The following is a 26,329-nucleotide window of genomic DNA, read 5'->3' as shown; positions in this document are numbered from 1 at the left end:
TCTTCTTCTTCTTCTTCTTCTTCTTCTTCTTCTTCTTCTTCTTCTTCCTCTTCTTCTCCTTCTCCTTCTTCTTCTTCCTCTTCTTCCTCTTCTTCTCCCTCTTCTTCTTCTCCTCCTCCTTCTTCTCCTCCTCCTTCTTCCTCTCCTCCTCCTCCTTCTTCTTCCTCTTCTTCATTCTCCTGCTCCTTCTTCTTTCTTCTCTTTCTCTCTTCCCCTTCCTTACTCTCTTTCTCTCTTCTCTCTGTTTCTCCTTTTTCCCCTTTCAGTTTTTGTAAAAAAAAGATAATTTAAAACACTCATATAATTTTTTTTAAATAGCTAACATTTATATAGCACTTACTATATGGCAGGCACTGTATTAATTACATTATAATTATTATTATCCCATTTGGTCCTCATGACTACTGTGGGAAGGAAGTATTCCCATTTTATTATCCCCATTTTACAAGATGAGGAAATGGACACAAGCAGCAGAGGGTGATTTGCCCAGAATCACATAGCTAGTAAGAAGTATCTAAGGCTGTATTTGAACTCAGGTCTTCTTGACTGGGGGGGGGGGGGGGTGGCCAGGTGCCACAGTGGCTAGAGTGTTGGACTTGGAGTTCAAATTTGACCTCAGATACTTACTAGTTATGTGACCTTGGGTAAGTCACTTAACCTCTATTTGTCTTAATCTACTGAAGAAGGAAATACAAATCACTCCAGTGTCTTTGCCAAGAAAACCCCATGGGCAGTATGGTATACAAGATCACAAAGAGTCAGACATGACCAAATTAGTGAATGACAACAGCTTCCTATATATCAAGCCATGTGCTAGGGCTTAAGACAGCATGGTAGAGTGGAAAAGAAGCTTGGCTTTGCAGTCAGAACATCTGGCTTATAAGTCCCCCTCTGTCACATACTGTCTGTGGGTCATTGAGCAAGTCATTAAACATCTCTGGAGCTCCGTTTCCCTATCTATAAATGAGAAGATTGGACTAGAGTGCTGCTGAGGTCCTTCTAGCTCTAAATCCAAGATCCTGAGAGCCTTTCATTCTAAGCGATTCAGGTGGATGGCATGGAAAATTACTTTGGGTCTTGTCTCATCCTGTATGTGAAAGAAGACAGCAAAGATAACCCACAGAACTGACTAATGTTTCTCTTCCCCTCCCACCCAGCAGCCTGTTTATTTCCTCAACAATTCAACAATTCTCCTGGAGTGCAATGAAATGACAAAAACACCCTACGAGAGGTTACCTTGTCAAGCCATGGAAAGCATTTTAATTACATTTTGTATCACATGTATAAATAAATATTACATTCTTCCAGTCTACAATGCATTCTAGGAACATCTTGTTAAAGGACCTGGCTAGGTTACCAAGTTCCAGGGCCCATTGTCGCCAAAGCTACTGATTTTTTTTTTAGCAATTAAAATGTACCAGTGCCTATAGTCTTCTTGGGAGAATGTCCATTTGCTGACGACTGACTGTCCATTTGCCAGCAAGACAAGCCCCTTCTTCTCCCAGAGCAGGCTACAGAGGAGGACATAGGTTTTGGAACTAGAAAAGGGTTTGTTCACTATTGGTCGGTCCTCTAGAATCACCAGCAATACTGGACTTTGGATGAAGGCATCTTTGCAATGTGCTGCTAGATACAATGTGCTGTTAAAAAAACACAGTCGATCAACAATCTAACATAGATTTTTTTTGTTTGTGCTGGTACAAAAAAAGTGAAGAAAAACTAAAGAAAACAATTTAAATATTCCAGTTTTTTCTTATTCTTTTTATAGCTCTTATCTATTATCTCTAGCACCTGCCCCATCTCCTGGGGTATAAGGAGAGACATGGAACTCCTATTCCAAATCTTGGGCATGTCTCTATGAAATGACCACTGAAATATCTTCCTCCTCCCCAAATCCATATACAGTTGGGGAAAATCATAGAATTCTCATACTGTCAGCTATGTGACCACTTATAGGCTTGGGCTAGTCTCCATCCTTCTTGAGTGAGCATGCAGGATGATAGTCTCTACCAGCTTGTGGTCAATGATCATTGACATCTGCTGCCCCAGGAGGAACACAGGGGCTCTAGTTGAGGGGGGGGATGACACAAAGACCTACCAACAAGGATGTTACTGCACAGAAATGATGTAATCATATTTCATAGGAGGGCTTAGTTTAGACTACATCAAGGAGCTCATCCATCAAGGAGGAATGTAATTTACAGTTCATTTTGTGAAACAAATCCACTTCAATTCTTAGAAATAGACATTGAACAGGAATCAAAAAAAGGAAGGAAGGGAGGAAGATGATAAAAGGAGAAAGGAAAAAAGTAAGAAAGAAAAATCCAATTCCAAGGAAAGATTTAGAAAGCATTCTTGATTCCATCAGAAGAGACAATTAATCAATGGAAGTCTTCCTCTGACCTCCATTCTCAGTATCACAGACTGTCTTCAGAAGAAGAAATGCAGAGTTAAACTTTACAATGTCTCTTAGCAGACCCTATTTTTATATTTTGCTGCTTTATTAGAAATATAAACAGATTATTGTTTATGTCTTTTTATTTGTCTTTTTGCTTTTTTTAACAAATAATTTTTGGTAACTTGTCTGTAATTTTTTTACTCATAAAATAATCTTCATATGCCCTCACCTTGCCCCAGTTCATCACCTTCACTGGTAGTCCATTGCTTTCTCAAATGTTTAGATTGCCCCAAAATAGCAATCATTAGATGCTGAAAAACCATGTAGCAAAACTGTCTTTCCCCAGCTACAGAAACTGCTATATTGTTTGTGGTGTATTCCCCTGCCTCCCCCTCCCCCCTCCCCCCCAACCCTTGCCCCACGCTAGCTTCGTTGTCGGTACCCATATATAATGTAGAACTGAAGGCATCAAGGTGTGGTGGGCCCTTCAGCCAGAGGACCCTACACTTTGTCTTTAAATTTCTCCAAATAGTTTCTTAGTTCTTTGGAGTCACCCAGATCTATGTCCTGGCACACCCATTTGATGTCTTCATCATTGCTACTGAGGATGGAGTTGACGGTGGGGCAGCCATCATCCGGAGGTATTGTTGTGAAGGTGGTGAATTTCACCCTCTTCCTTTTGGAAGTGGGGGAGTGTAGAGGGTCAGCTTTTTGTTCTTTTTCTTGATTCCCCCCTAAGTCAGCTGACCTGTGAATCTGGCTCTGAACATGCTTCTGTGTGTTACCGTTCAGGAGGAGGTGGTTGCTTTCTTCATAACCGAGTCCCCGGTCTATGATTGTGGTGTGCTCATCTGGCTGGGGTGATGTATCCCCAGAATTCTCCAATAGCTCGGTCTCATTGCCCAGCCAGACCCAATCATGGGAGTGGGTCATGGTGGCCTGGCCTTCTATTGGCACTTGCTTATGACGGTATTTCAGGGCAAATGTGGCACAGTTGATCAGGAAGACGAGGATGGCCAAACAGAAGACCCCCAGAAGTGCATACATCCCTATCTCAAGGTCACTTAACCCCCTGGCAGCTTGAACCAAGTCATTCTCTTCCAGCCCACCACCACTCTTTGGGAGGTCAACTTGGGCAGGGAAATTGGTAAAGTCAATGGGGATGTTCTGCAGCTGTCCATCACCAGACAATCTGCCTCCATCTAGCCTGCTACCTTTTACCACTTTGTTGTTGATCAATGACTTGACGGTGGTGGTGACTTTACGGAGAACACCCTCCTCTCGATCGACGGAGGAACCTCCAAAGTATCGTCCCTCCTGGCCGTACCGCTCCTGGTCTGGGCCCTTTTGTCTGCGGTCACTGGCATGGTTCTCTATCTCATCCCCGTCATAATCCCCTCCAGGGTTAGAGATGGCATCATTCTGCCCGAACTTGACTTTGATGTTGCCGACGCCCATGGCCAGCACACTCTTACGCTTGGACTTCTGACAGGCCTCAGAGATCATCATGTCAACTTTGACAATCTGTCCTTGCCCTTCCCCTTCTGCCACCACAAGGGGCCATCTCAGCTCGTGGCCCTGGTGCACAGACACGATGGTCTCATCCAATGATGTGGCTGAGATGGAGAAGTCCTTGGGGTCATAGATGTCCAACGGGGTCACTGAGCCATCATTGAACTGGATCCACATGCTGACCACGGCTTCCTGAAAGAGAATGGGTATGATCATCATCATATAAGAATAACTGCAACTTGCAAAGCATTTGTTTTTTTTTACCATTTTCAAAGCTATTGCATATTTATGCTCTCACTGATCCCCTGAAACAAACCTATGAGTTAGGCAATGTTGCTGTTAAATGTATTTTTTTGTAGATAAAGAAGCTGAGTCTCATTAAGGAGAAATGGTTTCCCTACTGGAGGCAGCTATGGTGCAGCTGAAGGAATGCTGTATCTGAAGGCTTAGAGTCATAGGGTCATAGATCTGTGGATGGAAGGAGCCTTAGTGGCCAACTCCTTCATTTTATAGATAAAGGAACAGAAGCCAGAGAAAGCAAGTGACTTTCCCAAGGAAACCTATTTAGTTTATTCCTGAGGCATGATTTGAACCCATATTTTCCTGATTCTCAGTCAAAGATCTTATTCTGGCTCTGCTATTTGCCATCCATGTGACTTTGTGATTTTGAGTGAGGTATTTCTCCTCTCTGGGACTCAGTTTCCACACCTGTAAAATGAAAGTGTTGAAACTAGATGATATATTTTAAAGAATTTATTTGTTGAGACTCAGTCTTTCTATCTTACCCAGGCTGGATGTGTTGAGACTACTCATAGACTTGGTCTCAATGTGATGAACCAGGGAACTTTGACCCGCTGCTCTGTTTCCAACCTGGTTCAATTTGCTCTAACTTGGGCAAACTGGTGCTTCCCTACCACCTCACGCCCTGACTCTCCTTGTGCTTCACTGGCTCCCTCAGGGGAGCTTTCTGTGTTCTAGTGTTTGGGTGCCTAGTGTTGGAGCAAAAAAAGCTCCCTCCACATCTTAGATCATCATACATGTCCTGCTTCAGATACTTAACCAGCTGTGTGACCAAGTCACCTCATTTCTCTGGGCCTCAGTTTCCTCACCTACTAAATGAGGCGGGGTGGTCTCAATGGTCTCTAAATTCTTTCCAAAGCTACAATCCTGTGAATCTCTCATTTCAGTTCTCTGGTCTGTAAAATGAGAGAATTGGAATCAGCCTCCTTCATCTCCAAATCTATAATTCAATGAACTCATCTGGGTCTCATTTGACTAATCTGTAAAATGAAAGGGTCATTTCTAGTTCTAATCTGTGATTCTATAGTCCTTTAAAGTGAGCCTACTTAGACTGTCTGGTCTTTCTTAAAAATTTAAATTCAAAGAAACTTTGAAGAAAACATCTCATTTCTTTGGGAAGTTGTTCCAATTCTAATCTCAATCCTAACCCCAACCCTAAACTAGATACAGGGATCAGGAAAAACCCTCCCTGAGGTCTAGAGGCAGCTCCCTCTACGACTGGGGCAGGAAATCTATCATACCTTTCATTTAAGGCCAAGAAATCACCTTCACTTAAACAAGTACCAATGTAGATTTGACATAATTGCCATGGCCATAACCTTAAATATATAAAAAAATAACTTCCAGTCATTAAGCGCTAATTTGTGTGATTTAGAATAGCCGTCGCCTGAGCATGGAAGCCAGAGAGTCTCCCCAGAAAATGATTGGTCCAATTGGACTGAGCTCTTATTTGCTAATTGTTGCCCCCCTTCCCCCCTTAGTCTGTGACATCAGGTGGAGGATGTCAAACCACCAAGTGCATTCTTTGCAGAGACACGAGGGAAGAGGGAGAAGAAGGAGGGAGATATGAAGGAAAAGGAGGTGAGGGAGAACCAGCCTTTGTACACATTTCCAAAGACAAGCATTAAAAAGGAAAATAACATATCTCCCTCTCCCTTTCTCCCTGCTTCAAAGTCCCCCAACCTCCTGGCAGATCCCTTTTCCTTTGCTTGAGAAGCTGGAAAACGAATGCATTTTTCTTTCAAGCCTGAACCTATTCCACCCTTGAACAGATTGGAACGCCCATTCCATTTCCAAGTCAGCAAGATGCTGGTGACTGGCTGTTTCCTCCAGGGCCTCTCGGCACTGGGAACCCGGCATAATTGTGCTGTCTTTGTTCTCTGTGGGTAGTACCTGCAGAAATCACCATTAGAGGCAAATCGAAAGAAGATGGCTGGCCTGGGGAGACATCTGAGTTTCATTTGGATGAGAAGGTGCCTATTTATTTCTTAGAAGCAACACCTGATCTGGGGGTGAAGTGGTTCCTCCCAGCTCAGGCTCCTTATCCCTCAGTTCCTGCCCATAAGTTTGTGGGTCTTGGGTTTGTGAGAGGAGTCAGTGTACTCCCTCTCGGACCCCAGTTCTTTGAGAAGGCTTAGGACTCCAGGGTGAGGAAGCAGAGGCCTTGAGGCCACATGTGGTCCTCTAGATCCTAAAATGTGGCTCTTTGCCTGAATCCCAAGTCAAAGGGCTGCACTTGAGGATCTAGAGAGTCACATGTGGCCTCGAGGCCTGAGGGTCCCCACCCCTGGTTGTGTGAACAACAGTGAAGTGGAGGGAGGGTCTTCTGTTTCTGAAAGCTTTATGGAATCATAGTGTTAGAGCTGGAGAAGACCTCAGAGGCCATCTGGGCCAATCTCCTCTTTTTACAGATAAATTGAGGCTCCAGAATGGTTAAAGGACATGACAGAGTACTTAAAGGGCTGATGTATGCAGAAGGAATTAGGTTTGGTCCCAATCAGGAGCAGAGGGTAGTGGTTCTAGAGAGGTCCATTTAAGACTGAAGTCGGGAAAAACTTCCAAACAATCACTGTTCTTCAGTCATTTCTGACTCTTTCTGACCCCATTTGGGGTTTTCTTAGCAGAGATACTGGGGTGGCTTGCCATTTCCTGAGGAAACTGAGGCCAACAGGGTCAAGTGACTTGCCTAGGGTCGCATAGCTGGTAAATGTCTGCAGCAAGATTTGAACTCAGGTCTTCCTGACTCCAAGCCTGGCGATCATTGTGCCACCTAGCTGCCCTCCCAACAATTAGAACTGTTCAAAAGTGGAATGGGACATTTTCAGCCATTTCTTTTCCTTGGAGGTTCTCAAATTGAGGTTTGTTGGGCATTTCTTTATGTATGGATTGGACGATATGGCCACTGAGCTCCTTTACCATCCTCAAGTCCTTCAAGGCAAATTATCCCAGGTCACCCAGCTGTTAGGTGAAAGAGGCAAGATTTGAACCTAGGACCTCTGAATTCGGAATTAGAGTTCTTTTCATTGACTCCTACTGCCTTCCTCAGGGAAATTCTCTGCATTCCAGCATTCTGGGTGCCTGGTTTCTGAGCAAGTTGTCGCCACTTTAGATGATTATATATGTAAAGCTAGATGTGTGTACATATATGTACATATACATACACATATATGTGTAGATATACATATGCATATACATGTTAAGCTGTGAAATCCTCCTCAACCCTCTCACTCAGTAGTAGGTGCTTAACATAAGCTGGATGGACACACTTAACACATGAGAAGTCTGGGGGCCCAAAGGAAGGGACTCATGCAAGGTCACCCAGGCAGAAAATCTTTGCAGAAAGGACTGTTTTGTTTTTGTCTTTGTATTCCCCAGCACAGTTCCTGGCACATAGTAGGGCTTTAATCACTGTTGTTTAATTGTGGCAGGGATGAGATTGGAATTTAGGACCTCTGACTGCAAATCTAGCACTCTTTCCTAAAATGAGAATATTTGTGAAGCACTTTGCAAACCTTAAAGTGCTATATAATAGCCCACTATTGTTATTATTATTTTCTTCCTCCTGTCTCTACAAGGAATGTGTGTGGTAGCTTGACTCCCCATGGTAGAACAGAAAGAGCTGGGTTCAAATTCCACCTCTGCTCCTTATTTCCTGTGGCTTTGGGTAAGATGTCTCACATGTCTGAGCCTTAGTTTCCTCATCTGTAATATAAGAGAGTTGAACTAGATGGTCTCCAATGACCCTTCCATCTCTATAGCTATGGTTGTATGACTGATATTGTAGCTGCTAGTACATGTGGGCTCTGTCAAATTGGTTCAGCCTTCCCTCTTCCTTTCCCCACTGCTGCCTTACCCTATTTCCAATCCTTCTTTGTCTAGACCTGGGTTAGATCCCGCTCCTATGCCCACATACTCACAACCCCTCTGGTGGTGGAAGCCCACTGATCTTGGTATCTTATCCTTTAAAAGTAGACACATCAATTGTGTCTGTCCCAAGCACACAATATAAATGGCCTCAATCACTCTGCATGCCAGTGCCTTGGAACAATCTGGACAAACATTACCTATGGAGAGCAACCTCTCCAGCCTGTTACTGCACAATCATCACACAAATTTACAGAATTGTCCTGGTTTCCATTTGTTACACTCTAGCTATAAACAAAGGGAATTGCTAGGCTTCTGGTTAATTTAGACCATTTCTCTGAAAACAATGAGGGATGGTTAGCCCAGCAGTAGACTTGAGTGGGAAGAATATTTAATTTCCAAAGTGTGATCAGAAAAGACTTCAGGGACCTGCAGAGGGAAAATCTATAACAGCCTGATAGAAGGAGAGGGCAGAGGACGTGGGGATTCATATGGGATTGGTAATTTGAAGTGAAATGGAGTTGTGGTCATTCTCAAAGAGTAAACGGGGCCACAAGAGAAGGAAAAAATGGAAGAGATGATGTCAATATGGAGAATACTGAAGGAGAGTGGGCATGCAGTAGTCTAGGGATAATATAAAACATTTTACAACATTTTACATTCCTGTAACTCAGTTTCCTTCTCTAAAATGGGGGGGGGGGTGAGTTGGACTGGTCTCTGCAGTGCTTTCCAGTCCTAGAGCTATGAGTCTATGACATAGGAGCATTTAGAAAAAGCATTCTTAACCTTGATTTTTGTGTCCTGGACCCCTTGGGCAGTCTGGTGTCTTTTTCTGAGAATTTTTTTAATAATTGAAGAAAATACTAACTTTCAAATAAAATTTCAATTTTATTCAAATCCATAGATCCCCCGAAATCTAATCACAAACCACTTGGGAGCCTGTGGACTCTACCTTTAATCTAGAAAAATTCACAGTTTAGAGGAACCCCTCATTCTATTTCTTCTTCATAACAGTCAGATATCTTTGGTGAATGTATTTCTTGTTTCATTCACACATTAAAAAATACCAAGTCTACTAAATTCTGAGGCCCAAGAGACATGTTGAGTCACAGTTATTCAAATCTGTGGATAGCAAGTTTGTCTGCCATGTTGATTTCTCTTCAGAAATTCCACGTAGAGATTTTTATGAGCACAAAATGATGGCAGGCAGTCCGAATTCTCAGTAAAGCCCCAAACCGAAACTCATGATCATGCCTAGGCAAAAGTTTGAGCTAAGTTCTTCCTTCATTAAAGAGAAGTGGAACATGGGATTTTCACAGGAGATGCCACTGAATTTCCCCAAAGATTAGAAACTCTGAAAGACTTTAAAAAACAACACCACCCGCCCAGGAATGATTTAGGACTCTGTCCTTCTCAGAGGCATTTCTGCAAATCAGATGAACTGCATCAATAAATCCCCTTTGATTCCCATGACAACGTCCTCCAATTACTATCAAGAGATGAAGATGAATTGGGGCCTTCTTATCTATAAAAAGGCTGCCTTTTCCCTGAACATTTCAAGAGTTGAGATGACAATTGCTCATGAAATTCATTAATTACCTACTCCAGGTAAACACTCCTGGGTCTAGCTGACTTGCTTTCCTCTTTTTTTCCTTCCTCTCTCTTATCTAGCTCTTTTAAAATTGTTTTTTATTATTTTTAAAAATCTAGCTCTTTTCTGAAGCCAGTCATCACAATTTTTTGTTACTTAGTGTCACTGAGATGACTAGAACAAATAATTTTCCCTGGATGGACTGTGAATCAGAGAAAGGCAATCATTAGCTCACTCCTAATTAAAGGGTTGACAAAATTCAAGATGAGTGAAGGATAGGCGCCCAGAGTTAGCACTGATTTCTAGATTGCACGTTGCCCGATTGAAGGTGTGGGAGGCATCCATGTCACCTTCAACCTTCGTCTTCATCTTCTGCCTGTCTTTCAGCCATCCTCTTGTCTATACAACAGCCTGGTGATAAAGCTTTGCATGCTTGGTGCAGCTTCTTCTGCCTACCAAACATCTGGTTGGCCCGATGTTTATCTGACAAGCTTGAGCCAAGCTAAGTAATGGTGTCTGCTTGTAGCTATGCCTGATGCATGTCCCAAAGGTTTTTTTTTTCCCTCTCTCTAAAACCATCAATTCAATCCAAAACACTTATTAAGTTTCTACTGTGTACAAGGCACTGGGGTACAAAGGAAAAAAAAGGAAGAGGAGAAAAAATAACACTTGTCTAAAAAGAAACTTGCAATTTATTAGAGGATAGAGTATGTAAACAGATTGGGGGGGTTGTTATTGAACTGATTCAGTCATTTCTGACTCTTCATGACCCCCTTTGGGGTTTTCTTGGGAAAGATACAGCAGTGGTTTGTCATTTCCTTCTCCAGCTCAGTTTACATATGGGGAAACTGAGGCAAACTGGGTTAAGTGACTTGCCCAGGGATACACAGCTAGGAAGTAACTGATGCCAGATTTGAATTCAGGAAGATGAGTCTTCCTGATTCCAAAGCCAGTGCTCTATCCATTGTGCCTAGTTGCCCTATCTGGGGGGATAGAACATGTAAACAGACAAAAGTACAGAACTAAAAGGGTCTTTGAATGATATTTAATACAAACCCCCTTATTTTACAGATGAAGGAAATAAGTCCCAGAGAGATGAGGTGATCTGCCCGAGGACACACAGGTAGTAATTGTTAAAGTCAGTATTTGAACCCAAGACCTCTGTAAAACTGATGCCCTTTCCCATCTCCTTGCTTTGGTATTAGCTATGCTCTCTGCCTGAAATTCTCTCCCTCCTCACCTCTGGAATCCTTCAAATCTCAGCTCAAATTACACCTTCTGTAGGAGGTCTTTCCTGGTCTCCCCACAAACTAGTGCCTTCTTCTCTGAGATTAGTCATCTGTTCTGTGTATATCTCACAGTGGACAGAGTACCGGGCCTGGAGTTAGGAACACTGTGAGTACAAATCTGGCCTCAGTCACTTACTAGCTGTGTGACCCTGGGCGAGTCACTTAACCCTGCTTACCTCAGTTTCCTCACGTGTAAAATGAATTGGAGGAGGAAACGGCAAACCACTCCAGTATCTTTTCCAAGAAAACCCCAAATGGGGTCATGGAGAGTTGGACATGACTGAAAACGATTCAACAACACACTTTTTATGTTTTCTCTCCCATTAGAATGTGACCCTTTGCAGGAAGTTTTTCCTGGTTTCCCCCAAGCCCAGTGCCTTCCTCTCTGAGATTACCTTCCATCTACTCTGTTGAGATCTTACATGCACTTAGTTATTAAATGATGTCTTCTCCATTAGAATCTGAGTGTCTGGAAGACAGCAGCTGTTTATAATATTTCTTTGTATCCTTAGCATTTAATAAATGCTTTTTGGATAAACTGATTACCAGAGAAGTAAACAGAAGATAATTTGGGGAGGAGAGTGTACTAACAACTGGAATGTGTGTGTGTGTGAGAGTGAGTGTGTGTATGTGTGTGTGCATGTCTATGTACATGTATGTTTGTACGTGTGTGTGCATGTGGTGTGTGTGCATGTGTGTGTACTTGCGCAAAAACAGCAGAAGCTTCAGACAGGAGATGGGACACAAGCTGAACTTTGAAGAACCTAGGTTGGATGTGAGAAGGAAGTGCATTCCAGCCCTAGGGGAATGAGCCGTGTGGAGCTGGGCAGGTGGGAGGTGCCATGTTCATATGCAGGAAATAGCAGGTAATCCAGGTGGGTTGGGATGCAGAGTATGTGAAGGCAGGGTCCTGGATAATAAGGCTGGGAGGATAAGGGTGGAGCCAGATTGCAGAGGGGCTGAAACAGCAGGCCAAGAAGTTTGTATTTTATCCTGGACGACATAGGGAACCATTGACGATTTTGGTGGAAGGGAGTGACCAAGTCAGACTTTCTTCAATGCAGAGGGGAAAGGCTGAAAGCAGGGTGATGGATTGGGGGATACTTTAAGGGTCCGGCTCAGAGGTAATAAGGGACTGAAGTGGGGTGGTGTGCCTGTGAGAGGAGAAAAGAGGGCAAATGTGAAAAGCTACGAGGCCCTTCAAATCGGTATTGGACTCTGGGGTTTCAACAGCTTTCATTTATATAGGACTTTATGGCTTGCAAGGTGCTTTCCATGTGTTAATTCATTTGATCCTCACAACAATCCTGTGGAATAGATGCTATTACTATCCCCATTTTACAGATAAGGAAACTGAGGCAGACAGCAGTGAAGTGACTAGCTAAGGGTTACAGAGCTAATAAGTGTCTTGGGCTGGATTTGAACTCAGGTCTTCCTGACTCAAGTCCAGCACTCTTATCCACTACGCCATCCAACTGCCTGAATGTGTTTCTAGCTAAAAAAGTGACATATTCCTCTCAAGATTTTCTCAATGGTCATATTGAGATTTAGGGAAAAAGTTTTGAGTAAAATTGACATGTAGCATGCATTTAGATAAGCCTCTGTACTTTTGCACATGGTGAATACCTGGGGTATGTGAAACAAAACCTTTTTTTAATATGAGGAAACAAGGACTGTGGGGCAAAGAAATGGAAACACAGACTCACATGGATTTAGAACAAGTGTTCTTTCCTTGGGTTACATGAACTCTGAAAGAAATATAGATTTTGATAAATGCATTTCAATATATTTGGTTTCCTTTGGCACTCTATGTATTTTATTTTCAGCATTTAAAAATATGGTTCTGAAAAAGGCTCCATAGACTTCCCTATACTGTCCATGGAACCAAAAAGAACCCCCCCCTCCAGAGAGAGGCCTCGACTTCTAATAGGTCTCTGTAGGGAACCGTGCATACTGAAAAGCATCCCAGATCTGTCCCTTCATTGCTGCTGTGAGTCAGGAGGATTGTAAAGGTCCTAGGTGGGACCCATCAGACACTAGAGAAGAAAATTGCTTGATATGTTCCGGAAAAGAGAAGACATTTTTCTTGGCATTTGGGAGTTATAACTTAACTATCAGTCTGTGATACAATTACTTACTATCTCTCTCTTTTTGTCTCTGTCTCCTTATTTCTATGTCTCCTCTCTCTTTCTTGTCTTCCTGCCTGTTTATCTGTCTGTCTGTCTCTGACTCTCTCTCTAGAGCTCTCCAAATGCAAAATGCTTTTGGTTAGCCTGCAATGAATGAAAAGATTAGTCTTTAAATCACTCCATGTATGAGATCCTTCTCTCTATCATACTCTACAAATCTAGTGGAGGCCCATGAGACACTTAACCTCCCTCTTCACTGGTACGGGTGATCCTCATCATTGCCAACAGTTTGTGTACTCGAACATCAGCATAATGGTTGTGACCCAGGACATCACTTTTCAATTCAACCAATTCAATATGCCTGTTATGAGAAAGGCAGCATGCTGGGCATTGGGTACACAAAGGGATGAAATCGTAGCTGCTGCTCTCTGGGAACTGATATCCCACTAAGTAACAGGGCACAGTATGGGGTAGCGGAATTTAAATAAATATGTTACAAGGCAGAGTGGTACTGGGGCAAAAGAGAGATCCAGAAAAAAAAGTCCTCTAGGAAAATAGGAAGAAAGATACAAAACCATCTATTGAGGAGAAGAGGAAGTTTTAGAGGGATGGTAGCCCTTGACCTGAGACCATTTGGAAGGGAAACAGAGAAGAGAGGATTTGGAGAGAAGGGCAGAGGGAGGGCAAATAATAGCCATCTTAAAGTATTTGTAGAGCTGTCTCAGAAGCGGCATGAGACTCAGAACAAGGTCAGAGGTTAGAACAAGGAAGGACACGTAGAAGTTTCAGGTAAGCAGATTTCACCTCTATATCAAGAAAAACTTCCTCAACAATGAGCTAGTAATAATCATTACCTTCTTAGAAACTGAATCGCTCCTCCCTGGGCGCCTTTAAGCAGAGGTTAATCATTTGTGAGGGGGCATTGCAGAGGTCATGCTTGAACTAGGTGCCTTCCTTCTAGCTCTGTGATTCTGCAATATTGTTATTTCATACACATATTCTCTCCCCAAATATACATTTAATTTGTGGAACAAAATGGGTCCAGTCTCAACCTTGTAAGAGTTTACATTCTATTTAAGGAGTTATAATATAGATACCAAGTATTGATGATGTAAAGTTGAGTGTGATGGGTACAAAGGAAAGATGGAGGAAAATCTGGAGAGAGAACATTGCAGGGTTCATCGAGAAGGTGATGCCTACGCTGGCCTCAAAGGGATGCTGAGAGGCAGAGAAATGGACTTACTGTACTCCAGGCTAGTACAAGTGTTTGTAAATGGAGCTGTAACTAGGGTAAAGTGACTGAGGCTTTGTTCCAGGGCACTGAGATTTAGAAGTTACAAAAAATTCTAAATAGCACCTGTGAAAGACCGCAATTTAAAATTTTTCTCCATTTAAATGTTGGTAGAATTTTCACTCTTTCAGAAGCACAGAAACTAGTTGGCAAGAATAACCAGTTAAATTAGAAAGCTACCAGATGGTATGCTACCTGTATCTGTTACCATGAGTCTCCACACCAGGTTAGTTCTTTCATGGTCTACCCCCCCCCCCCATAATGACATTCAAGGTGTCTGGAAGTCTCTGTCTTACCACTCACTGTAGCTGAAATCCTGGAGTCTCTCTCCCTATGAGGATAGAGTCAGAATTACTCTCTACCCCCAGGAGATTTGAGGACATGATTAGTGTTACTTTCCATTGGTACCATTTTGTGCTAGCTGCCTTTGCCACCAAAAGTGACATTGTAGGAAATTGTTTGTCTAGAAAATCACAAGATTATCGATTTAAAGTAGTAAGGGACTTTCAAGGCTACTGATTCTAACATGTCCATTATATGGATGAGAAAATTAAGGCCCAGATAGATTAGATGACATGGCCAGAGGTTAGAGAGTTTGTGAATACCTGAGGCAGGATTTCAATCCCAGCCTTCCTGATTCCAAGGTCAGTTTTTTGTCCACCAGATCACATTCTCCTTATATCATGCTGCCAAATGTGTGGAACAATCAGCAGTTCAGTTTGGATGGAAAACAGAGGGCATGAATGGGAGTAAATAACATGAAATAAAGCTGGAGTGGGTCTTAAATTCCAGGCTAAAGAACTTTCATTTTATCCTAGAGGTTATAGGGAGCCACTGAAGACTTCAGAGCAGAAGAAATCACAAATATCTCTGTCTGCCTTAGAAAGAAGCCTTAAGCAGCTGTGTGAATGACTGGTATGCCCTCTCATTCCCTAGCCACTAAGTGGCATTCGATTGATCTTTACTAGATATACCAAATCTTAAAAAGAACAATCCATTTGGGGCTGCTAGCATGTCTCCTTCCTTTTTCTTCCCTGAATTGGGACTTTTATTGTACATTACTTGTTCAAACACAGCACAACAGCCTCAAATGGGGAGGTCCACATTGGATGCCAACTCAGTTAGTTTACTCTGACTTCTGCTCTACCAGAGTCCTTAAATTTATATCAATACCTAATGTCCTGTGCCAGGATTAAACCAAGATACTGGTTAAGGTTCAGTACGTAGTGAGGCAGAGTGTCAGTGTGTTGGGCTTGCAGCCAGAGTAACCTGGGTTCACAGATGGGAGAACGTGGATGGGAGTAGCCCACTGTGGGCACACATGTGTAGTACGTCATCATCATCGTTGGATGGAGTGTCTATCTCCATGAAAACACAGATCCATTGGGATTATTAGAATCCTGTTTTCTTTCTTTCCCTTTTGGAAATTCAGAAGCAGATTCCAGAGAGAGTTGGGCTGAGTAAGAGGTGAACTCGAGAAGCACTGACCTCTTCACACAAGCTTTTATTAAGTGAAGCTGCTCCCAAAGGAAGGAAACAGACATTCCTCAAACACATGTCACATGCCAGGCATTGTACTAAGCACTTTACAAATACTCTCTCATTTGTTCCTGATAATGACTCTGGGAGGTGGGTGCTCTTATTAGTCCCACTTTACAAATGGGGAAACTGAGACAAAGAGAGGTTAAATGACATGCCCAGGGGTGGGGAACCTGTGGCCTTGAGGCCACACCTGGCCCTTTAGGTCCTCAAGTACAGCCTTTTGATCAGTAACTTGAGGACCTAGAGACTGAACGTTCCTCTACCTCTGGACTTCACTAAGGTCACAGAGCTAGTGAATAGCTGAGGCTGGATTCGAACTCATTCTTCCTGACTCCAAATGCAGCATTCCATTCACTTGTCTTTTCCAAAAAGAGGGAAAATAAACAATTCAGACCTGGTACATCCTGGCAATTTGTGCCTCATATGGCTACACTTTTCCCATGGGCAAAGGATTTGATTCCTGAATGAAATATCCATCTTTTCTTCTCAAGATTCCAAGCGACATCTGCCAACGAATTACTCATATCTCTTGAGCACATCAAGGTTTAGAGCACATCCTTCATGATGACTCTGTAGTATAGATATGTAGCCCAAATAGCAATATTTCCATTTTACAGATGAGGAAACTGGCCAAGCGGTTTCCCCAAGGTCATTGAGCTAATAACTGACAGAGGTAGAATTAATAAACATGGAGCAAGTCCAGGGCTTTTCCCATCACTCCAGGCTGTGATACATTGGCAATACTTCTTTCTCTCTGATGCCATTTTGTTGTCTATAAATATGCTATAAAGTGGGGGTTCCCTTTGAATAAGTTGAATTGAATGGCTACTGAAGTCCCTTCCAACTCTCAAATTTTGTGGTTGCGTGATTTTCACATGTGTTTAATTAATGCTTATTCATTCATTAACTCATTCACTCATTCATTTATTTGTACTGTCCAGTAAAGAAAAATCATAGCAATGGCAGAGTGAAGTTACAGGATCATGGAATTGGAGCAAAAAGAAATCTTAGAAGTTATTTAATCCAGCTTCCTTATTTTATAGTCAAGAAAATGAAGTGTGAAGTGGAAGTAGCTTACCCTGGACCATTAGGTAGCTTAAGAGGTAGAGGTGGGCTTTGAAACTACATCTTCTCTGTCTAAATCCAGGGCTCTTTCCATGTCCCATACCTCCAGAAATAAGAAAAAATGGAGCTATCGCTCATTTAGGTCATTTCTCTGGTCCAAGGCCTCCGCATTGACTGGATAGAGCTGGATAGAGTAAGGACTGCTGCCAGTCAACTCTACAAAGACCTTTCTGATGGCAGTGCACAGAAACACTATGTGAGAGTCCCTGAACTGGGCTCCATAACTAGACAGGATTTGTGGGTTTGGCTCTGTCAGACTTAATGCTGGCTCTGCATCTGTCAAGATGAAAGATTCCCTACAGGAAGTACCGAAGGAGGAAGGCAGAAATGGGTTAATTACACGAGACAGGGATGATTCCGGCAGGAAATAAATTAAACAGATGGGCGGCCTGTCCCCCTTCCAGCTTGGATGTTGTCTTGCCACTAACCACTCCGTTATAAAACCCATCTGAATGGGTTTGCGCTCCAGAAAATTAGGTAGAGATAATCATGAAAACAAGCTATAAAACCAACGTGAGTTCTTTTCTGTTTTGCAGAATGAGGCAAAATAAATCTGGTGGTAACAGTGAGTGAGCAGCAGCTTTATTTCTCAGCCTCCGAGTTGGTTCAGTAGGGCTTGGATCTCACTGGGAGTAGGGACTGGAATTGCCACTTTTGCTACTTTACAGGTCGCTATTTCTCATTCCCAGGCTGCCTGTGCTCAAAGACTCACTGCCCGTGATCGTCTACAGGTACCATTTTTTTCCCAGTGAGCAAGAGCAAGGATCTCATGGTATGGGTTGCATATTGTGATGCTATGAGCACCCCTTCCTAAAAGTGTGTGAGTCATGATGGCTAACTCCAGGCTAGTACAAGTGTTTGTAAATAGTGCTATAACTGGGGCAAAGTGATTGAGGCTTTGTTTCAGAGCACTGGAATTTAGAAGTTACAAAAAATTCTAAATAGCACTTGTGAAAGTCTGCAATTTAGTCAACTCAGCAGAGTAAGTCAGTAAACAAGAATTTATTAAGTACTTATTACATGCTAAGCACTGTTCTCAATGCTGGGGATGCAAAAAAGGATGAAAACATTCAGACGTTTCTATTGTAATGAGGGATAACATGTAAACAACATACAGACAACACGTAAACAATGCATCGATGACATGCAAACAACTTCGTTTGCACACTATATGTGTACACATATAATATAATATAACATTCATTTTTGCACGTATATCAGTACACGCATGCATGTATGTAGGTGTGAGGATGTTTGTATATGTGCTATTATATGTATACATATGTATGTACACACATCTACAGGCTATTATATAAAAGTTGGTGTGCATACACATGTATACATAATAACACAAATGATATTTTATGTATACTACATATTATATAAATTGTATATATGTAATAGCATAGGTTTTGTGTGTGTTGTTGATTGTTGAATTGTTTCAGTCATGTGCAACTCTTCATGACCCCATTTGGAGTTTTCTTAGCAAATACACTGGAGTGGTTCACCATTTCCTTCTCCAGCTCATTTGACAGATGAGGAAACTGAAGCAGCCAGGGTTAAGTGATTTGCCCAGGGTCACACAGTTAGTCAATGTCTGAGGTCATATTTGAATTCATGAAGATAAGTCTTCCTGACTTAAGGCCCAGCACTGTGCCACCTAGCTGCCCATAAATAACATTTATAAGTTGTATTGTATATAATGTTATATTATGTCACATAATAGCATATGTGAGAAATGATTATTTCTCTCTGGTATTAATAACTAATTATTGTATTAGGACCAAGGTTTTCTCCACTTTTCTACTAACTCTTCCAGAATTCTATCAACGTAGGAAATATTTCTGAAAGAAATACTCAGTTAGGATGGCTGAGATCTAATCAAAGACAATAATAGAAATTCTAAGTTTAGGCAAATATTTGGATTCCTGTTCGTGTTTACTCAGGCAGGTCTGGGAAAATGTGGATCCTCCTTTTTGTCAGACAGGTGATAAGAAAATTGCTAAGTCTCTTTGACCAAGAAGTGGGTGATCCAAGTCACAACCCCCAAAGACCCTTATTACATACTACTATAACATAACATGATATGATATTATATGATATAATAAATACAATATGATATGATATGATATAACATAACATAATATAGTATAATATAATGCCCACCCTCTCAATGTAATATTCATTCTTTCATTAATTGTTAACTAACCAGAGCTTATTGCTGTTCTCAGGAACATCTCCTCTTCCAAGGGCATATAAATTGTAAGCCCATCACCATGAGAGGTCTTTGGTCTAAGAGAGAGATGGCCAAATGACCATCCTTTTATTAATAAACATGCTGACCTTATTAATAAAATGATTAAATTACCCAGAAATTGTCTCTTCGAACTTTTCATATATCATGCACATGTGTGTGCATGTGTGTTTGTATCCCCAAAGTGTAAATGTCCCAAAACCTTATTGTTATTCTATATTTTTGTGGTATAAAATTGCACGAAGGTATTTAGGGCACCCCATATATAGTGTAAATGGAACAAAGCACTAGCAGCTGAGGGACTTCCTGTAGAAAGTAGGATTTCCACTGAGACCTGAAGGAAGCCAGTCCCTTGTGAGGTGGAGGTGAGGAGGGAGAGCATTCCACTCAACGGGGAGAACCAGTGGAAAGACATTAGATCAGAGGATAGAGTGCTATGTTCAATGAACCAGTGACACTGGATGGAAGAATGTGTCTGGAAGTAAGGTATAAGAAGGCTAGAAAGGTAGGAACGGGCTGGGTTATGAAGGACTTTCAAAGCCAAACAGAGGATTTCATATTTGATCCTGGTGGTCATAGGGAGCCACTAATGTTTATTGAGTATGGGAATGACATGGTCAAACCTGTGCTTTAGGAAGCTCTGTTTGACAACTGAGTAGAGAATGGGCCAGCATGGGGGGAGATTTGCAACACAGAATCATAGAATAAGGAGGTTACGCACAGTATTGAGAAATAAGGAGGTCATAGGCATGTTTTCCTCTGTTTTAGTGAGGTCATATCTTCCATCAAATTGCCTCCTCCATTTATGCAAAGCCCAGAACACATGGAACAGAACAAGCCTTGGGGAATGCAGCACCACACTAGGAAGTTGTCACGCATGAGTCTCTCAGCTGCCATCTGCAGTGACCCCTTTACTCCCGCCCTACCTGTTTGGGAGTATGTAGCAGCTCCTCAGCCATGGCTGTGGCGGTGATAGCCTTGTTAATTTCAGAGCTGGGCTGGAGGAAGACTGACAGCCCTGCCACCAGCTGGACGCCAAGGTCCGTCACCGCCACCTTGTCATCCAAGACTGTCACGGTCTTCTCAGCCAAGATGGAATCGGAGAGGGGTGACAGAACCTTTGGGAGACACAAAACAAAGGCATAGGTGTCAGGATGGACTGACTGACTGCTAGAAATGTTTTTTGGCTCATTAAGGTCCTTCCTAGTCCAGCTCAACCTTTATACCCAAGGAAAAGTGATACCCTCACTGGGATGAAAGCACATACCATGAACTACAGTCTCATTCTGCTGCTAGTACCTACCCTTCCTCCACCCTGTGCTCCCCTTCTAATCATTTGGCTAGTAAGCTACAATTTTAACTCATTTTATGAAAAAGGAGGTAGTTCTGGAAAGTTTTTCATAAGAGCCTTTTACAAAAACATTCTCAAATCACATTTTATAGGTACTGGGGGAAATGAGCTATTCAGAGGAAACATGAGGTCAGAAAATGCCAAGTAACTAAGGCCCAGAGAAGGTCAATTAAGATTCTTCTGTGGGTCAGAGTCATTTTGTCATATAAGCAACCACCTCTTACCCTAAGGGAATTTATCTGCTGGCATAGCAGGATAAAGCCCGGTTCACTGGAACAGGAAGACTTGAGCTCCAGTCCTAACCCCTGGAACTTAGTAGGACTATGACCTTGGGCAATTAACTTTCCCTCTAAGGGCTACAGTTTTATTCTCTACAAAATGAAAGGGTTGGATTCAATGATCTTTAAAGTCCCTTCCAGTTCTACAGCAATCTAAACTGTTCCCTTAAGTTGGGTTTTCAAATTTGGATTTATGAACCCAAATTTATAAGAATAAGAGCCATTCTTCAACTTATAAATGGTGGAAGAGAGGAACCGTTTTCTAAGAAAGCAGTTTAGGGAACCAATAGTCATATGAAAAAATTATTCAAATGACTAATAATTAAAGGAATGTAATTTAAGGTAATGCTGGGCTTCTACCTCACTTATCGGATTGGCCAAGTTGGTAGAAAAGGGAAAACGACAAATGTTGGAGGGGATGCAGGAAAACAGGCACATTAATGCACTATTAGTAAAGTTGTGGATTTTTCCAGCCATTCCAGAAAGCAGGTGAGAACTATACCCAAGAAGCTACTAAACCGTGCATACTCTTTGACCCAGCAATACCATTACTAGGGCTATATCCCAAAGAGCTCAAAGAAAGAGAAGAACTCATATGTACAAAAATATTTATAGCAGTTCTTTTTGTAGTGACAAGGAGCTAGAAACTAAGAAAATGCCTATTATTTGGAGAATGATTGTACAAATTATGGTATAAGAATATAATGGAATATTATTTATCTATAAGAAATTATAAGAGGAATGTTTTCAGAGAAACTTGGGAAGACTTGTTTGTACTGATGCATAGTAAACTGAGAAGAACAGAGAGAACAATTTGTACAATAATAATGTTGAAAAGACAAATAACTTTGAAGGTCTTAGGAACTTTGACCAAAAGTCTGACCAACCATGATTCCAATAGGCCAATAATGAAGCATACTACCTATCTCCTGAATGACTGCATAATGAGATATGTATTTTTGGACATGGTTAATTTGGGAATTTGTTCTTCTTGACTATGTGTAAATGTTATGAAGATTTTCTTTTTCTTTTATTTCTTGAGGAGATGGGAGGGAGAGAAAATAAATATTTGCTAACTAAAAAAATATTTAAATGAGAGAAATAGGCTCCTATCAATTAGAGCTTTCCAAGAGTTAGAATGGACTGTCTCTAGAGGGAGTGGACTGCCTCTTACCAGAGATCTCTAGCAGAGGAGGGATGATCAATTGTTGGGCATGTTGTAAAAAGGAATCCTGCTCATGTACAGATTGGACTAGAGGACCCCTGAAGTCTTTTCTGAGTTACTGGATTCTCTGGCTAGATGACTTTTTACAGTTTATTCTAGATCTAACAGGCTATAATTTCAAAGGGCAAGAAGACATAAAGTATGGTCTTTTTTTGGTATTGAAGCAATCCTTTATGGTAGCTGATGCTGCTACCTACATTGTACAGATGAGGAAATTGACGCTTCTTACCTGTATTGTTGTCATGCCAACTTCGCGTCCAATCAAAACCCGCCCTTCCTGAAGCTTGGCGATGTGTGGTTCCTCTAATTTCATGAAGTCTGTCACCAGGTCAGTGATGTCAAACTGCCAGTCAGGGCTCAGTAAATATCTCAGCTGGCCCCAGGGATTTGAGTCTTCAGATACAAACTGGGTGAGGACCCGGACCATTGCATGTTGGTACTGGAGGGCACAACCTCTTCCTTTTCTCTCCTCATCATCTTCATCATCGCTGTCTCTTGTGGGCCTGAAATGAAAGGTAGGAATAGAAACAGAGAACTTTGTGGTGGAAAAGAACTCTAACATCATCTGGTTAAGCTTATCTAGAGCCCACATCAACCCAATCAACAAACATTTAGTGAGCCCTTGCTATGTGCCAGGTGCTTTGCTGAGCACCAAGAAAGGCAAAAACCTCTGCCCTCAAGGATCTTAACATTCTAATGGGGGAAAAGAGGGGGTAAAAAAAATAGGAATACAATAAAAGCTAGAATTTATACAGCACTTTAAGATTTGCAAAGTGGCTTTATAAATATTATCTCATAACACCCACACCCCCAAAAGCCCTGTGAGGTAAGTTCTATTATTATCCAAATCTTATAGATTAGGAAACTGAGGCAGAAAAAGTGAAGTGATTTGCCCAGAGTCTGTCTGAAGTAGGATTGAACTCAGGTCTTTTTGATGCCAGGTACAGCAACTCTGCCAATTATGGAACCTTATATAAGCTGTCCCTTATACCAGGCATATACAGAGTAGATGGAAGGCAGGGGGAAGGCATTAGCTGGGGGGAGTGGAAAATGCCTCCTGTAGAAGGTAGTGTTTAAACTGGTCTCTAAGTAAGAAAGGAATTATGGGAGACAGGTGAGAAGGGAAAACATTACAGACATGAGTGATACCCAGTGCAAAGGTGGGGTAGAATTAAAGATGGAGAATCATTTGCAAGGAAGTGCAAGTAGATTGGTATTATGAGTGTAGATGGGAAGAGACCTGTATAATATTTCTGACATGTAGCATGGTGTCATCGAGAGTGGACTGGACTTGTAATATTAAGATATGTTTGAGCCTTAGCTTTGATATTTACTTGCTGGCCCTAGGCAAGTGATTGGACCTCTCTGAGACTCAGTTTCCTCATTTGTAAAATGAGGGTGATGATATCTGCATGCCTACTAAACCAAGCCATTGAAAGGAAATTGCTCCATAAACAGCAAGGCATGTTAGAAAACCTGGGTGCCACCATCTTTGGCTGAATATTTCTAGTGCCCCATGGGGCATTCTACCTTTATTGGACAGCTCCACTTTTTAAGAGAATTTTCTTTTAATGAGAAAACTTCTATGCATTGCTCTTCTTGCTGTCTTCAGAAGCAGCAAAGAACAATTCTTATATTTTTCTTCATCGGCAGTCTTTCAAATATAGGAAGACAGTGATCATGTCTCCTCTCGGTCTTTTTGTTCACAATTTCTTCAAGTCTTATTCATATGATACATTTCTACTCCCTTATAGTGCTTGGCACATTGTAAATGCTTAATGAATGCTCATTCATTCATTCATGTGTTTGTTTTTTCATCCATTCATTTGCCATATTAGTAGACCTCCTCATTTGTTCCTTGAAATGAATGGCATAGAGTTAGAATTCCATGACACTTTAAGGCTGGATGGCTCTTGTATCATCAGGGGCACAGTCCTGGCAGTTTAGGATAAATGAATTAGAGTAGGGAATTTGCTTTCAGATACTTAGAAATGGAGGGACAAGTAGGCACCCATCAGTCATTCATTTTGCAAACACTGTGGAGGTGTGGTGACTCATATAGGGGTGTTATCTACTTTTAATCAAACTTGATATATGAAAATCTGGACTATATACATAGAAGATGTCATATTTTCTTTAAAAATGATTGGTGGTGGGGGGTCCTTTAAACAGGGTGCTCCTTTCCTGCATTAAAAATATGATCCATTCTACAAATTAAAAAAAAACACATTTATTTATATGAAGCTTTTCAGGAGATCATCTATTTCGTGAAGCAAGACACTCACAGAAAATATAATTTTTCCATTTGGGGAAAATAAAGTAAACTTTAAAAACACAAGGAAGAAAATGCATTAGAATAATTTGGGGGAATTACTTTTCTGAGTACTTGTAGAAGCATGTGGTATAGTGAATAAAGTGTTGGGTCCAGGATCAAAAGGATCTGGGTTCAAATCCTGCCTCAGAAACATGCTAGCTGTGTGACCATGGGCAAATCAGTTTCCTTTCTCTCTCTCCCTCTCAGTCTCCTCCTCTGTAAAATGGGGATAATAAAGGTATCTAACTCACAGGGATTTTATGAGGCTCAAATGAGATAACACATGCTTTATATATCAAGTGAGATCAGTACTAGACAATATAGGAGATAGAGTTGGAATCTAGAAGGCCTGAATTCTGATCCTACCTGAGCCTCATATCAGTAAAATGGGGATAATAAATAATAATAGTAATAGTAAATAATAAAATTGGGTCTACTCGACCAGGTTGATAGGAGGACCAATTCAAATAATGTATATGAAGCAATTTACTAGGTCAATGTGAGCTCTAGTAACAATAGATAATGGGTACCAGTCATAGAACACTTGGCAGCTAGGTGGCGCAGAAGATAGAGTGCTGGGCCTGGGATCAGCAAGACCTGAGTTCAAATTCTGCCACAGACACTTACTAGCTGTGTGATGGTGGGCAAGTCACTTAACCCTGTTTACCTTAGTTTCCTCATCTGTAAAATGAAGAAAATGGCAAACCATCTCAGTATCTCTACCAAAAAAAAAAAAAAAACCCAAAATGGGGTCAGGATGAGTTAGACAGGGCTGAAACAATTGAACAACATATAGCACTATGTCCCTGACGCTGCTAAATGCTTTAAATTATTATCTCATTTGATCTCACAACTTCCCTGGGGTAGAGGTGCTATTATCCCTATTTTACAAGTAAGGAAACTGAGACTAAAAATGACTAATCCAGAGTCACACAGCTAGCAAATGTCTGAACCTGGATTTGAACTCAGGTCTTCCAGATTTCAGTCCCAGCACTTTACCCACTCCACCACCTAGCTGTCCACGTAGACGTCTGTGCCTGTGTTTCCTGAACCCCTGAATGCAGTTATTTGGGTAGAGAAAGGTATTTTTTTAGCAGAAAGGCATTGTGATGTCATGGAGAGATGATGGTTAAATTTGGAGTCAGGTAGACTCTGGCAACTCCTTAAGACCCGAAGTTACTAAGAAGTTGGGAGGTAGCAGTGTGATGCAGTGTATTCAGCCCTCTGCCTGGAGTCAGGAAGATAGGATTTCAGATCCAGCTGTGTGTCCCTAGGCAAGTCATTTCACCTTTGTCTGCCTTAGTTTCCTCATCTGTAAAATGGGGATCATATTAGTACTTACCTTTCAGGGTTATCATGAGGATCAAATGAGGTTATATCTGAAAGCTCTTTGTAAACCTCGAAGTGCCATCTGAATGCTATCATTAAGTGACTCATCTACATTAGTCAGTTAGTCATCAAATGTTTATTAAGCCCATACAGTGTGCTAAACACTGGGAAGTTTCCATCCTCTAATGAAATCCTAAGTCTGTACCAAAACGTTTATTATTTTATTAAATTTTAGTAAGCCCTTTTCATACCTTCTTCATTTGAAACTGGAACCATCCTGGAGAATCATTTACCCTGAATACGTACAGTGCTAGACCTGTGATGCTCTCCCCTTTCATTTTAAAGGAAGGGGTAGGAATGAAGGTCTGATAGCTGGCATTTATAAGGGGCCTACTATGTGCCAAGTACGTTACAAATATTAACTTATTGGCTTCTATAATGATTCTGGGAGGTAGATGGTATTATTATCACATTTTACAGTTGAGGAAATTGAGACAAACAGGGATTAAGTGACTTGCCCAGGGTCACACTGCTAAT

The 26,329-nt window shown here is 41.5% G+C and overlaps 1 protein-coding gene across 1 annotated transcript in view; it reads right to left on the bottom strand.

The window, feature by feature from the left end:
• Positions 1–1,234: 1,234 nt before the first annotated feature.
• Positions 1,235–26,329, bottom strand: part of LOC138157907 (transmembrane protein 132C-like) — a 612,402-nt gene continuing 587,307 nt past the window's right edge. The window contains exons 7-9 of the mRNA XM_069083711.1: positions 22,379–22,652; positions 20,222–20,413; positions 1,235–4,102 (exon numbers count right to left, since the gene is read on the bottom strand). Of these exons, the coding sequence (XP_068939812.1) occupies positions 2,900–4,102; positions 20,222–20,413; positions 22,379–22,652 (1,669 nt within the window). The 3' untranslated portion in view covers positions 1,235–2,899. The remainder of the gene's footprint in view (positions 4,103–20,221; positions 20,414–22,378; positions 22,653–26,329) is intronic.

This window comes from Petaurus breviceps, unplaced genomic scaffold, assembly GCF_028583685.1.
Source record: "Petaurus breviceps papuanus isolate PSGF00001 unplaced genomic scaffold, PetGlider_PUasm1.0 101, whole genome shotgun sequence".
Classification (NCBI taxonomy): Eukaryota; Metazoa; Chordata; class Mammalia; order Diprotodontia; family Petauridae; genus Petaurus; species Petaurus breviceps.
Note: the sequence above shows the minus strand (reverse complement) of the source record. Positions and strands in the feature narration are given on the sequence as shown.